Genomic DNA, 15,555 nt, shown 5'->3' with positions numbered 1-15,555 from the left:
CATAATCACTTTTTACAACTTTTTTAGAAGCTTTTAGAGCCATGTAAGCCTTAAATTTTGAAATATCCATCTCATATTCTTGCTCATATTGTGCTTTGATTGCAGTTGTTGGAATTTCTGGATTTGTTGGAATCTGGTTAACCAATTTAGTTGCAAGAAATTCATAAGTGCATTGTTTTCACACTCAAGATTCAACTTCCTCAATGTTTTCTTTTTAACATCAGTGCTTTGATCAACCTTATCAATAACCTTTTTACCCTTATTAATAACTTTTTTACCCTTATCCTTTCTCTAGAACCTCTTCTTCATCACATTCTCCTTGACACCCAACTTGTAACCTGTCCTTCTCATTTTTTTTTTAAAATACAAACTGCCTTCTAGTTTCCACTGCATGCATTCTCTTAACTCTATAACTTCATCTTTGGTACCAATCTCTTGAACAAGATAAAAATAAGTACTGCCAATATTTTCATCATCTTTCTGTTGCAATCTTGCTTCAATTCATTAATCTTTTTCTTTCTTATTTTTTCATCAGCACACCCTCAATATCATTGTCAAACTCATCATTGCTCAACTCTTCAAAAATGACAATGGATTTATCACTTGAGGTAGCTTCTGGAACTGATTGACTAGCATTACCCATGAACTCAACATCTTTGTCTATATAATAGTGCAAGTCACACTTGTCTATATCAACATCTTCAAAATTATTATCCTCATCTATTATGTAAGCCTCATCAACTATGTAATCCTCATCATCACTATAATCTCCAAGAACACCATCAATTATTTTATGTTTTTCTTTAAGCTGCCCTCTAGTTTCATCAACAACACTAGGAATCTGAGATGCTAAATCATCCAAACAACTAAATTTACTTGATCCAACTACTTCTTCCTCATATTCAATAAACATGCTTATCTCCTTATGAGTAACAACATAACTTCTTAATACATGCACATCTTCATTATTTGCAAAATTATGTAATCCACTATCCATATCGTATTCAGGCAACAAGAATTGATATTTCAACCTCTTAGACATATCATATCCTAACCACTATATTTCTTCTTCAAGACTTTTCATATTAAATTCAAAACTATCAACACCATCATATAAACTAACCTTACCATTCAAATACTCTATACTTGGTGGTTTACTTAAAACACCACCATGATGTAACTTTAAAGTGAACTTTGATGGACATTCAACTACATAAAAAAAATGCTGAAAATCTAAAACACTTATTAACATTAATGGTGATCAAATAGAATTCTAAATGCTATAAAAAAAATATGGATTAACACATGAAAAGAATAAACATACCATATAGTTTCATTAGTTTTTCGAACCCATAATCAGTTCTGATCGAACAGAATGAATCAATCGGTATGTTTGGTGTGTTTGATCGTGTATTTTTGGTTTGTTATCTTGTTACATCCGTATTAGAAGTCGAAGGGTTTGGCATTCGATGAAACAATTCACGTCTACCACAATATAAACCATTTAGTCTGCAACAATTATAAAGTGTGTGGACTAATTTGCCCTCACATGTTTGGCACGTTATGACTCTTAACATGAGAAAACTAATAGAGTTCAGTGGTTGAGTCATCGGTGCTCTATGTTGATAGTTCAGGATCTCTGGGTCGGAAAAAAAAAAGAAAAAGATAACGGTTTACCATGTTTTTTTGTTACAAAGTTGATGGGTCATCCGAGCAATTTTTTTCTTTTAAAACTCCTAGAAAATGTCTCGTTCATATCTCCTACTCTATATAGGAGTATTATACATAAAAGATCAATAAAACGATCACCATAATTATATAGATGATGATCCGTGTACGACTAAAATTAGACATACATCACTAAACATGAATTTTGTTGATGTACGGATCACTCCTTTAATTCGATGGTGTCCGTTTACTATTTTTTATTCTTTTTTTATAAGAAAAGGCCTCAAAATATAAATGTTGTGGTTAACTCCTTTAGAAAATGAAATCTAAAAATGGAAGAACTATATTTCCGTATATACGCAGGTGACGGCGCTTGATCCAAATTTTATGGAAAATAAAACTAGTCCACTGCGGCTGCAAACTCGACTCTAGCTTCTATTTTCTCGGATACTACTTATTATTTTTTAATTAATTAATGTCTAATAAGACCGGAATCAAAATACAACTTTGCTTATGATATATTATATTCTGTCCATTTTGTATCTATCCTAGATGTTTTGCTAAATTTTTAATAACTCTTACGTTGTTACTATATATATATTATAATATTATAATCTTAGTTGAATTTGAGTTCAAATTGGCTTTTGGTCTAATATATTCTTTAATCATCATCAACACCTTACATTTATTTTACCTTTATATAATAGGGAAAAAAGGTAAACACCTTAAAAGGAAAGAAAAAAAGTTGTTTCCAGTTTAGCTACCTAGTATATCCCCCGACTCATAAAAAATGGGGTTTTGGTCATTGTTTGAGACGGCGTCCATGCCGATATTGGAGGTGTTGTTAGTAAGCGCAGTAGGAGCAGTTATGGCCACTGATTACTTTAATCTTCTATCTAATGACACACGAAAGTCGCTCAACAAGGTACTATACGTTTATTTCATACGGAAAAAGTAATTTATACAAGTAGTTTATGGGCACGTTTGTCAGCAAGCTTTTTGGAGCTTTTAGCTAGCTCCTTTTGGTTACATGAAGAGCTTAAAGTTTTTTGAGGGAGAAAAAAATTAAAAGCTATTTGAACTACAGTTTGAGAAAAAACTCCTAACTTTTTGTTATTTTCCTCTTTATTTTAAAAGTTTCAGCTACCATGTTAAACATCTAAATACATATAAAAAGCTAACAGCTACCGCTACAAACTATCAACTAAAAGTTACCAGCTACTAGTTTTGCCAAACATACCCTAGATGCTATCGTAGTTTTTTAAAGTTTTAATTGTTGCAGATTGTGTTTGTGGCCTTTACTCCATCGCTTATTTTCGCTAGTCTTGCAAAGACCGTTACGCTTGAAGAGATTATCTCATGGTAATAGCTTATTTCATTTTGCATATATGCATACATGCATGCATGTAATAATATAATTAATACTACTATCATTAATATTTACCGAGGATATCTTATATCTTGAAGGTGGTTTATGCCAATAAATATTGGAATAACATTTATTTGTGGGGGTATGTTGGGATGGATAGCAGCAAAACTAATAAAACCAAAGCCACATTTGGAAGGACTCTTGATAGCTATGTGCTCCACAGGTATATATCTTTTTACACTTGCCATTTTTTTTTCTTTTTGCAACAATAGTGTTATACAACCTCATTAACAGTATATTTTGAGGTAGAAAAAAGGTCGGAAATAGTCACGAGATTACCTGGTTGGGCCGGGGTACATGTGATTAAAAATATACTCCCCTTCCTGAAAACTTTATGCTTTTACCTGTTTAAGCAGAACATGTTTTAGAATCATAGAAATTGAGAACCTTTTTCTAGTATTTATGCTCTGTTTTGTAACAGGAAATCTGGGAAATATTCTTTTGATAATTGTCCCTGCGATATGCACCGAAGGTGGCAGCCCTTTTGGAGAGCATAGTGTCTGTAAATCTAAGGGACTTTCTTATTCATCCTTCTCCATGGCAGTGAGTTGACTTTTTACACATCAAGATTAACTGAAATTGATATTAATTATCGTAACGATGCGATTGTACATGGAAGTGGGTGGGGTCCTATGACCCCACTACTTTGAAAAATTTTTATACAATGTACTCTTCAAATTGTGTAGGACACCAGTAAATTTAACCATAGGACCCCATATATTTTTGAAACTTATGGGTTTTTTGGAGGTAAACAACCACTAAATTACCCTTAAAACATAATTAACTTTGAAAATTTTTTTAGGACCCCATTGAATTATCATCCTAGAATCGCCACTGTAACGATGACTCCATGATATAAATCTACATCTTGATAATGTACAGTTTGGCAGTTTTTGCATATGGACATACACTTTCCAGTTATTAAAGAACTCGAGTTCAAGGTACACCAAATTGATAGAAACAGAGGATTCCTCACATGAACCCAACAAAGAGTCGGATGCTAATGAAAAAACTCATCTTCTAAATGGAGAAACCCAAGAATATATTGATGTGGTTGTCCCTTTATCATACTCAACTAGTGATGACACACAAATCCAACCAGTAAGCCATTATTATTATTCTTATTTTCTTTTACAAATATATGAGATGAGATCATTTAAGCTATAAATATATTGATAATTATAATACTGTGCTGATAGCATCTCTTATCATCCATGGTTTGTACATGCAGAGTTTGGTTAAAGGATTGGTGAGCAAAGAAGAGAAAAAAATAGGATCATTTTCAAGTAAATTAACAGATATACTTCATAGTATGTTAAAGGAACTGATGGCCCCTCCAAACCTTGGTTCTGTAAGTTTACAAAAACAGTTTTAACAAAATGAGATATTGAGATATATACATAATATATGCCTATTACGGCGTTGTATCTTTACTACACATCGTCTAATATTGTCGTGCGTGTCTATAGATTGTAGGATTTGTCTTTGGGGCAACTCCATGGTTAAAAAAGCTTGTGATTGGCGACGATGCTCCTTTACGAGTGATCCAAGATTCTATCACGCTACTTGGGTATGATTGTTTATATATAGTTGTAACTGGGTTGAGATCTAGTTAGTAGTCTTTGGAATATAACTCAAGTGTTAAACATAGTGATTAGTTTTAGTAAACATTATATTACTTTGTTGTTCTGCAGGGATGGAACCATACCTTGCATCACTCTTATTCTAGGAGGTAACCTAATACAAGGTAAAGATTAATCATAATTGAGCCTCTAAAGGTTCAAATATTTGTTTTATGATATTCATCACGAACTAACAAATATCCTAACATGTAGAAGTGATAAAAAAAAAAAAAAAAAAAACAAAAAAAAAAAATTAAATAAAAAACTAACAGTTGCTTATGTCCTCCTTCTTGGAAATCATATGTACTTCAACTTATTTTCAGGTTTGAGGAAGGCAAGCATCAAACCTATAATTATAATCGCAATCATCTGTGTACGTTACGTGATTCTTCCCATTGTCGGAATCCTGGTGATTAAAGCAGCGACTAATCTTGGATTACTACCCTCAGACCCACTCTTCAATTTTGTGCTATTGATTCAGTACACTGTGCCTCCTGCCACGAATATCAGTAAGCATTCATTCCTTGTATTTTCATTTATGGCTTCAGAAAATTGTTGTGGAATTCAATTTACTGTTTTTTAAAACAAACTGTTACGTCACAGCGTATAAATATTGGAGGTAAAGTTAAGAATATGGAGATGAAGTTCCATATAATAATTATGGATGTAAAGTTTTTTTATACATGTAAAAAAGATAGGTGAATAGTAATATATCATAAAATGCGTTTTTTTATTTACTTGGGAGTATATGTCGGACACCAGGAAGGCGGGAACAAAATATTTTAAAATATGACAAGTGACTGGGGCTTTACATATATCATATATGTAGGTACGATGACACAGTTGTTCAATGTGGGGCAAGAGGAGTGTTCAGTGTTGATTATGTGGAGTTATTTAGCTGCAGCATTCGCACTTACCGGATGGTCAACAGTGTTCATGTGGATCTTAACATGATCATTAGTTTACATTACATCAGAATTTTTTATTCTTTTTTTTTTAAAGCACTTATCGTTAGCCCAAAAGGGCAATACTTGGTCACTTATTGGTGAAGAAAAAATATAAACATTTGCATAGAGACTTTAAAATGTCCCCATATGGTGGTCCTTATGTTCAGGAAATAAGGATTCTTTATTTGGGTTTTATGTTACGGAATCATGTCACATTATTTCGATATATTGTAAAGTTATGACTGACTAAACGTAGCAGTTTACAAATTAGCAGATGCGAAATATTTGATAACAGGTCAACAATTCATTTCATTGATGGTAAGATTGATTACCAAAAAAAAAAAATAAATAAATAAATAAAAAAAAAACATAATTGAAAAAAATACTAGAAAAAGAATAACTGTTTTAAATATATATTCTAAAATAAATATAAATAAATATGAATCATAAACACTCATCCGCAACTATTAAGCATCCGCATTAGTCAGCTACAATTACCATATTTCTTGTATAATCTTAACCAACACTAGAAAAACATAAAAACCAATATCCGTACAGAGACTTACTTTTAAATGAGAGTGAGTTGAAGTTTAGGCCGGTTGGGTTGTGGTTCAACAACCTCCATATGAATCTGAACAGTCTGAAGAACACCATAAGAAACCGACCCATCAATCTTTTTTATCCTCTGCTGTTGCTCATCCACAACCCATTCTCCCCCGCCTTTCTCACCTCTCATTGTTAAGTACACTGGCCCTTCGATACCATACCTACATGAAGAAACAAGATTAATATAGTCATAACTTATACCTTTTTAATGTTAATGATATCAGCCCAAATGTTATGGCAAGCTTATGGGTATAAGCCTGAACTTGGTAAAGGTCAAATTCTACCAACATATCAAGTAGAGTAAGCAACAAGTGAACATTATAAACAACCAACCACAAGATGATAGACGAAGATGATATCTTGAAAGTTAAGGGTTCATACTTGGGTACGAAAACGATAAATCCGTTTGCTCTAATTTTCACAATTCTGGCTTCGGTGTCGGTAGGCCTGCAGGACAATAGAGAATGCAGATGAAAATAAGAAAATGATATCTTGCAAGGTAAGGGTTCATAAGACTGATAATGAATACCTTTTTCTGAAGAATATTATCGTATGAAGCTCAATGGAAGAGCGACTTGCCATTTGAGCATTCCTATGCCTATAATTTAAATCTGAACAGAACGTAAAATATTTATTATTATAAACACAATTTACAAAACATCAGTTTAGCACTACACAAATTGCACAACCATAATACATAATTTTAGACATGAAAAGTTTAGAAAGAACAAACAAAAAGCGTGTAGTGCCATGATTCAATATGTAATACTATCTTACTGTCTGCGATGCTGGTAAGTTGTGGTTGGTCCTGGAATATGGTTGGCAGCTTGTATATTCCTAAAGATGCAGCAAGCAACCTGTGCACTATAACATCTGCAACCAATATATATATAAATTAAAAAAAAAAAAAAATTTCAGAATCACAAAAGTATATCATAATCATGTAAAAACAGAATTATAACCCCAGTTACCTGCATATCTTCTAATTGGAGAGGTGAAATGTGTATACAGAGGTGCAGCAAGTCCATAATGATGAAACTCTGGAGGGGTAAGATCCCCACTACAGAAGTATACAGCCTAAAGTAACAAGTTATATAAATATAATTATACAAATTGAAAGATGCTCACAGATAATATGTGAAATGAAGCACAGAAAATTAAGTTGTACCAACCTGTGTCATACACCTTGTGGCCAGAATACGGATCAGCTTATTAAAGTATGGATCATCACCCTGAAACATTAGATGTTAAAAAACAGTTACTGAGAAACCCAAAAAAAAACAAATGCTTTTAATAAGAGGCAAACGAATTTGAACGAACCACAGCACGGTCAAGTGAGTCAGCAAGTGCTTTGGATGATGACACATCTAAGTCAAGGCCAACAGAGGCAGCAGTACGCAACAACGGTTCGAGCATCTCTTTTGTGGGACTAGGATGGCGCCTGCAAGCAGATTTTTTAAATATAGAATTTACATTTATGCATTGCACGGATGGTTATTATCCTAAAACCACTATATTTATTGTTGTATATATATTTGAGATGAAAAAAGGTTAGATCGGCGGGGATATTGTTGTATATATATAAACCAGGAACTAACCTTAGTAGTGAGCACTGAGGGAAGTTCTTAAGGATTTGTTCTGCAACTGCAACGTTAGCAGCAAGCATAAACTCTTCAACCATTTGGTTAGCTTCTCGGATTTGATACATACCTTAAAAAAAAACTATATCAGAATTATGTTGATCTGTAAAGTAGCTAAGAAGCCTGAAAAAATAAAGAATTTTCTGTACTTGATATATAACTACAATTAAAATTAATAAAAGCCAGATTTTTCTTACCAACATCAAGTGGATCATGGGTCTCAGTGTCAACTTGGAATTTGACTTCGGCAGAAGCAAGTGTTATGGCCCCTCTTTCAATACGCTTTTGCCTCATTATCTGAAAACGAGATACATCAAGAGTAGTGTACGAAACATTTAAAGGTCGTTATGTAAACCCCATTGGTTGTGATAGCTAAAGCAATATTCTAAACAAGCTTAAAGTGTATTCAACTGTAATGCTATACTACATTATGACCTGAAAAGGGGGAAAAAGCTCACTACAAATAAGGATATCTGATTTTCTAGGAAAGCTGACTTTTAAGAAGAAAAAATATGTGGCATATCCTTCGACAGTTTATACTGTTATGATACAGTAGACAATTTTAATTACATACCTTTGCTAACATGTTCATATTCCTCAAATCTACAGTCACTGGATCCATTAGGCGGCTGAAAGAAAAAATGTTGACCTCATGAGTCGTAACAAAACAAGGGTCCGACAAAGTATATAAAAATATATAAATGGTGTGAAAGACATAGAAAAAAGAACTAAAAAACTATCAACAAACCTGTCATCCATCCTTGCTTGAGCTTCAACGTAAGACAAAGCAGCACATGACTTGATAACACTCTTTGTATATCTGGTTGATATAACATGTGTGTCGGGAGTCATTTCCTGAAAAAAATAAGGTTATAAATAACACGTTACAACTAAGTAGTACTAAGATAAGAAGTTGTTTCGTAAAACAAAAAATTGTAATCTAATTGTAATTGAATGTGAACTTTTATAATCTTCGAGTGAATAAAAAGTATACCCAAATAACTGAAAACGCTAGCCTCTCCACATCAGCCCGAAGTGAACATATATCTGCACAAGAGATCGAGTAAGCACAATAATTCAATATATTGTAGTAGATCTTATCAATTACTATCAATTTAGACACCCGAAACAATACCTTCTGTAAGAGGCTTAGGAAGCATGTCAATACGACGTTCAACAAGGTAGGTAGAAGTTCCTCTTTGTGTAGCTTCAGTATCAAGCGGGGTTCCAGGGTGGACGAAATTCGTGACATCAGCAATATCTATTCAAGTACAGTGAAGGACAAAAACAAACTCACGAGTGACACAACAACAGTTTTTATTTATCATTTTTCTGCAAAATCAAAAAACAAAAACAACTTGAGGATACGAACACCGACTTCAAAGTTTCCATTTGGAAGAGATGTACAGTGCAATGCATCATCAATATCCTTGCATCCTGCATATTAACCAGATGTTTATTCATAAGCAATACTAGATAAAAATAGATGGATTTAAGTAATAATCTAGAAGACAGTAATTAAAACCTGTCTTCTACCTGGTGGGTCCACACTAAATATGCGTAAATGACGTAAGTCCTGTCTGATGGGATTTGAAAGGTCTTCCGAAGACACAGACCAAGGCAACGGCGGCAAACATGCCAACACTTGAGAAGAAAATGGCCTTGCATCTATATCATTCTCTATTAACACGACCTACAACAATAACCAATATTATCAAAATTACAAACAAATAACAATAATACTTACCAAAATCAGTAAAAACAATACCTACCAAAAAGGGCATCTGATAAATTTATAATATCTAGTGGAAGTGGAACAATAAAAACGAAGTAGAAACATTATATATAATACCTCAGTCTCGGTTTCACGGTCTCCGATATCTCCTATTGTGCGAACGTAATGACCAGAAGGGTATCGGGATTGAACATCCCAAGTATCAACCGAAACAATAATTCTTTTGTCTAGAAGATTCCCGAGTTGCCGAGTCTGAATTCGTATCTTAGGATATCTTCGATCCTTGGACACAAAAAGAGCATGGGCAATACCAGCATTGCCAGCTGGCATCGGCATTGGCTCTAAAGAACCACAATAACTGTCAAATATAGTTCAATGTAAAGCCGAATCAGCCAATAGGATGAGAAAAAGATTGCAGTTTGTTATAAATTAATAAAGCAGGGGCATAAAAGTAATTATATTTCGAAAACTTACGCATGCCAATTGCGCTTTATAATGCCGACAACACGTCCAGAAGGACGAGAAGAAGCATTATTCAAATTTTCAGAAGATCCTTGTGCAGGATTTGCGATTCTTGGAGCATCATCAGCACTGTTTGGTGCAAGGTGAACACCATCATCTTCTTCTTCATCTAAAACACAATTGAATATAAAAAATGGATATAGCAATTAATGATAATTTTTGTTATATTAATAGCTGTGAGATGTTGAAATACCATCTTCAGCTATATGTAGTGATTTTTCATTGTGCCATTGATCTTGAGGCAATAGTTCGACAGCCACTATATCTCCATCAAAAGCTCTATTCATATTTCCACGACCAAATATTATTATTTCATCACCGATACTCTCACTTCCAACATACGCCTCGAATGGATTGTAACGGTTAACACGAAGTTTTCCTTGATGGTATATTCCACAGCGTATTCCAGCTGTAATCTCTGACATGGGCTTATGCTGAATCAAACAAAAATATCTCAATAAAAAAATTATTCTAAGGCACACACAACTACTCGTATCATTTTTAGATAATGTAAGTTTGGGCATCAATACCTCATTATATAGAACTTTTTTCTTAGACGGCCTTAAATCTTCAATTTCCATATCCTCAGAAGAATGGGGTTGAACAAGTAGATCAAGAAGAGCTGGCTGACCAAGTGATTTCACGTACGACTCAACTGAAATAAAAAAAGAGTAGATTCGAATCGATGAACAAAAACCAATAACCAGATTTAGTAAAATTACGTTATGACATCATATACCGGTCTCTGCAACAATTCCCTCTTCAGTAGCCTTTCTTTTATTTTCCCGGTCGTTTGTGATCAATAATATTCTTGTGGGACCACCTAGATGGTTCTGGTACCATTGTGATGCGACCCTTATAGCTGAAAGGCATTACATTCGGGCTCAGTGTCAATATGTGTAATATACTAATATTTGATATCCACGAAAATATCAGTCTTTAACATTATATAAATCTCAATTTTAGGTCTCATATTACAATAGATTAGACATGATACCTCTGTCATTACGATCATTTGGACTCTCGCCAGTCATACCCTTCACATATGTGTCCCTTCATAATGAAAAAAAGATACATTATTGTGAAACTACGATTCGAGACAGTATCGATCAATCTTACGAAAAATAACAAGCTTACTTATGGTGCTCATTAGAAAATACAAAAAATCTTCTTAACGGGTTACTAGTTAACGCGCGCAGTCTGTTATAAACTCCAGAATTCTTGTTCTTAACCTCATCCATCACCACAGACAGCACCACAACATCATCGATTGCTGTGTTCTCAAGCAAATCAATCTATAACATATCATAAAAATTGTAAGCACATCTAACAAATAATTAAGTTTTTTTTTTTTTTTTGGACATCAGTTTGGGATCACACAGGGGGACTAAACCACCCACGCGTTCATCTCCCGTAGTTGCATAACCCGCCCCCAACTATTGCCCCGGAGGAAACCCGGACCAATCCGAGGGCATGGCCGGTAAAACCCCCTCCCCGCTACCCCCACACTAAGCGAAAGGTGACCTGGGTGGAACTTATAACATTGATAACATTGAATGCAATGTTACAGCCAAGCAGCGGAGTCGAACTCCTGACCTCACTAAGAGACGTAGACCACTACGAACAACTCAATGTTCAAGTAATTAAGTTACTATGTCTAAAACACAGACTGTACCATCATCAAATGAATGTAGCTAATTATTACAAAGTATCACACAGTTAGAAATAGATATAGATATAATTGAAGTTTACCTGATTAAGAACAACATTGGTATCAAGAACAAGGATTGTGGAATCAGGGGAAGTGAAACGAGCACCTTTAGTATCACAACTTTTACAAAATGAAGCTCCACAGTATATATCATCTCTAAGATAATGTTCTCTAACAACCTGTGATTGTATGAATTAAAGTTAATCTTTTTTGGGATTACACAGTCTAGGGTTTTACAATTTATTTGTTTTAAGAGAGCTTACTTTAGTAATTTTGCCTCCTCTTGTTTTGCGCATGAACGACTTGCTCTGCAACATGATTTAATTGATGGTAAAACAGATATCAAAACTTGCCGAGAAATTCGTTTCGAGCTTCAACCTTTGCTTCAATGGCGGCTGTTTACGGGGTACAGCGGGTGTTAGAAGGCTTATTTGTAAAAAGTATATATTTGTTTAATTTTAAATACTCAAAGACTCGAAATTTAAAGTATTGTATATAGAAGGTATTTTATTTTACAATGTTTATAAATTAATTGTTAATTTTATAAAAATAAAAAGAAATAAAAAATAAATTCTATTGTGCTCTTAATGTATGTATGTAAATCTTCAAATACTTCATTAAATCAGAAAATAAAAGTGATCGGGCAAAGCCAAACAATTACAAAAAATAAGAACTCTAGCTTCTAATTACAAAGAAAATCACTCAATGATTATTATCAATAGATAATAATCATTCAACCAAATATGACCAGAAAACCCTAAATGAGATGAATCGGGTGCTAGATTCAGAAAAACAAAAACATAAAAGATAAAAAGAAAATAAAGAAAAAATACATTTATAATAAATTAACTTTGGCTTTTGTCATATTTGGTCCCTCACTTAATTTCTCTTCATGTTCTGCCACTGAACAAACTTATCTTTATAATTTGGTACCTGCAAATACACCAAATACAAACAAGCACAAAACATAATATTCCAAATAAGATTGTATACCTTATATACCTTTTGAACATGCCCCCTCAATCTGATCTTGGAATATGTCAACAGTGTAGTGACCCGAACTTTGTCATGTTTATATATCTTAATTGAGATTGATATTTACATGACTAAATATTTCCAACGTGTTAAGCAATCAAACTTGTTAAGACTTGATTAAATGAAATAAGTTTCATATAGACAATTGATCACCCAAGTTGACCGACGATTCACGAACGTTACAAATTTGTAAAAACTACATGTTGTGGTATATATAGACATATATATATGGTTGACATGAGATTATGATGAGTAAGTATCTCACTAAGTATATTAACAATGTGTGATATACATAAGAAATGAGATTACTAAGTTAAGAAACTCGAAATGATATATATAACGATTATCGTTATGATAACGTCTACTAAATACATATGTATCATATTAAGATATTGATACACTATATTTAACATGATAAAATGATATTTAAATATATCATTAAGTGTATTAACAATGAACTACATATGTAAAAACAAGACTACTAACTCAATAATTACGAAACGAGACTTATATATAACGATTATCGTTGTAACGATATTTTAATGTATATATCATATTAAGAGATATTCATACATCATAATATCATGATAACATAATAATTTAACATCTCATTTGATATAATAAACATTGAGTTAACAACATTAATTGAGATCGTTAACTTAAAGGTTTCAAAACAACACTTACATGTAACGACTAACGAAGACTTAACGACTCCATTAGAATGTATATACATGTTGTGTTTTGATATGTATTCTTACACTTTTGAAAGACTTCAAGACACATATCAAAGTACTTCTACTTAACAAAAATGCTTACAATTACATCCTCGTTCAGTTTCATCAACAATTCTACTCGTATGTACCCGTATTCGTACTCGTACAATACACAGCTTTTAGATGTATGTACTATTGGTATATACACTCCAATGATCAGCTCATAGCAGCCCATGTGAGTCACCTAACACATGTGGGAACCATTATTTGGCAACTAGCATGAAATATCTCATAAAATTACAAAAATATTAGTAATCATTCAAGACTTATTTACATGAAAATAAAATTACATATCCTTTATATCTAATCCATATACCAACGATCAAAAACACCTACAAACACTTTCATTCTTCAATTTTCTTTATCTAATTGATCTCTCTCAAGATCCATCTTCAAGTTCTAAGTGTTCTTCATAAATTCCATAAGTATAGTTTCATAAAAATCAAGAATACTTCCAAGTTTGCAAGTCTACTTCCAAGCTTTCTAATCCATTCCAAGTAATCATCTAAGATCAAGGAACCTTTGTTATTTACAGTAGGTTATCTTTCTAATTCAAGGTAATATTCATATTCAAACTTTGATTCAATTTCTACAACTATAACAATCTTAGTCCGAGTAAAAATCTTACTTGAACTGTTTTCGTGTCATGATTCTGCTTCAAGAACTTTCAAGCCATCCAAGGATCCTTTGAAGCTAGATCCATTTTTCTCATTTCCAGTAGTTTTATCCAGAAAACTTGAGGTAGTAATGATGTTCATAACATCATTCGATTCATACATATAAAGCTATCTTATTCGAAGCTTTAAACTTGTAATCACTAGAACATAGTTTAGTTAATTCTAAACTTGTTCGCAAACAAAAGTTAATCCTTCTAACTTGACTTTTAAAATCAACTAAACACATGTTCTATATCTATATGATATGCTAACTTAATGATTTAAAACCTAGAAACACGATGAACACCATAAAATCGGATATACGCCGTCGTAGTGAAACCGGGGGCTGTTTTGGTTTGGATAATTAAAAACTATGATAAACTTTGATTTAAAAGTTTTTCTTCTGGGAAAATGATTTTTCATATGAATATGAAACTATATCCAAAAATCTTGGTTAAACTCAAAGTGAAAGTATGTTTTTCAAAATGGTCATCAAGATGTCGTTCTTTCGACGGAAATGACTACCTCTTTAGTAATTGACATGTAACTTAAATTTCTGACTATAAACCTATACTTTTTTGTTTGTATTCTTAAATTAGAGTTCAATATGAAACCATAACAATTTGATTCACTCAAAACGGATTTAAAATGAAGAAGTTATGGGTAAAACAAGATTGGATATTTTTGATCTTTTTAGCTACGGGAAATGTTTAACAAATCTATACAAATCATATCCTAGCTAACTTATATTGTATTATACATGTATTCTAATATATTATGTAATATTGGGATACCATAGACACGTATGCAAATGTTTTGACATATCATATCGACCCATGTATATATATTATTTGGAACAACCATAGACACTCTATATGCAGTAATGTTGGAGTTAGCTATACAGGGTTGAGGTTGATTCCAAAAACATATATACTTTGAGTTGTGATCTAGCCTGAGACGTATATACACTGGGTCATGGATTGATTCAAGATAATATATATATCGATTTATTTCTGTACATCTAACTTTGGACAACTAGTTGTAGGTTATTAACGAGGACAGCTGACTTAATACAATCAAATCTTTAAAACATAATAAAAATGGTTGTAATTATATTTTGATCATACTTTGATTAATATGTACATATTTGTATAGGTTTGTGAATCGATCCGTTGCCAAGTCTTATTTCCGAGGAAGGAAATATTTGTGAA

The 15,555-nt window shown here is 32.9% G+C and overlaps 2 protein-coding genes across 4 annotated transcripts; one reads left to right on the top strand and one right to left on the bottom strand.

Annotated features, from left to right (window-relative positions):
* Nucleotides 1-2,346: 2,346 nt before the first annotated feature.
* LOC139862303 (protein PIN-LIKES 7-like) lies at nt 2,347-5,874 on the top strand. Its single transcript, XM_071850881.1, has 10 exons — nt 2,347-2,593; nt 2,951-3,030; nt 3,136-3,260; nt 3,519-3,640; nt 3,980-4,198; nt 4,329-4,448; nt 4,567-4,667; nt 4,792-4,844; nt 5,043-5,228; nt 5,549-5,874. The coding sequence occupies exons 1-10, from the start codon at nt 2,459-2,461 to the stop codon at nt 5,671-5,673; spliced, it is 1,266 nt and encodes a 421-aa protein (XP_071706982.1). The 5' UTR covers nt 2,347-2,458; the 3' UTR covers nt 5,674-5,874.
* LOC139862302 (exosome complex exonuclease RRP44 homolog A-like) lies at nt 4,995-12,315 on the bottom strand. Of its 3 annotated transcripts, none has more exons than XM_071850880.1 (25): nt 12,144-12,315; nt 11,922-12,059; nt 11,307-11,464; nt 11,167-11,222; nt 10,909-11,031; nt 10,700-10,824; nt 10,363-10,603; nt 10,122-10,278; nt 9,765-10,005; nt 9,449-9,605; nt 9,281-9,349; nt 9,048-9,173; nt 8,907-8,959; nt 8,661-8,767; nt 8,487-8,541; nt 8,110-8,209; nt 7,871-7,982; nt 7,593-7,713; nt 7,445-7,504; nt 7,244-7,349; nt 7,050-7,145; nt 6,802-6,883; nt 6,654-6,719; nt 6,233-6,433; nt 4,995-5,291 (listed from the first exon to the last, which is right to left on the bottom strand). In XM_071850880.1, exons 1-24 carry the CDS (start codon nt 12,195-12,197, stop codon nt 6,235-6,237), a joined length of 2,802 nt encoding a protein of 933 aa, XP_071706981.1. In that variant the 5' UTR covers nt 12,198-12,315; the 3' UTR covers nt 4,995-5,291; nt 6,233-6,234. The 3 variants fall into 3 exon arrangements, with proteins under 3 accessions (XP_071706981.1, XP_071706980.1, XP_071706979.1); XM_071850879.1 differs by having other exon boundaries at nt 4,995-5,213; XM_071850878.1 differs by lacking the exon at nt 4,995-5,291 and having other exon boundaries at nt 6,078-6,433.
* Between the last annotated feature and the right edge of the window lie 3,240 nt (nt 12,316-15,555).

The sequence above is a fragment of the Rutidosis leptorrhynchoides genome, chromosome 8 (genome assembly GCF_046630445.1).
Source record: "Rutidosis leptorrhynchoides isolate AG116_Rl617_1_P2 chromosome 8, CSIRO_AGI_Rlap_v1, whole genome shotgun sequence".
In the NCBI taxonomy this organism is placed as follows: Eukaryota; Viridiplantae; Streptophyta; class Magnoliopsida; order Asterales; family Asteraceae; genus Rutidosis; species Rutidosis leptorrhynchoides.
The sequence above is the reverse complement of the archived record's forward strand: the minus strand, read 5'-3'. Positions and strand labels throughout refer to the sequence as shown.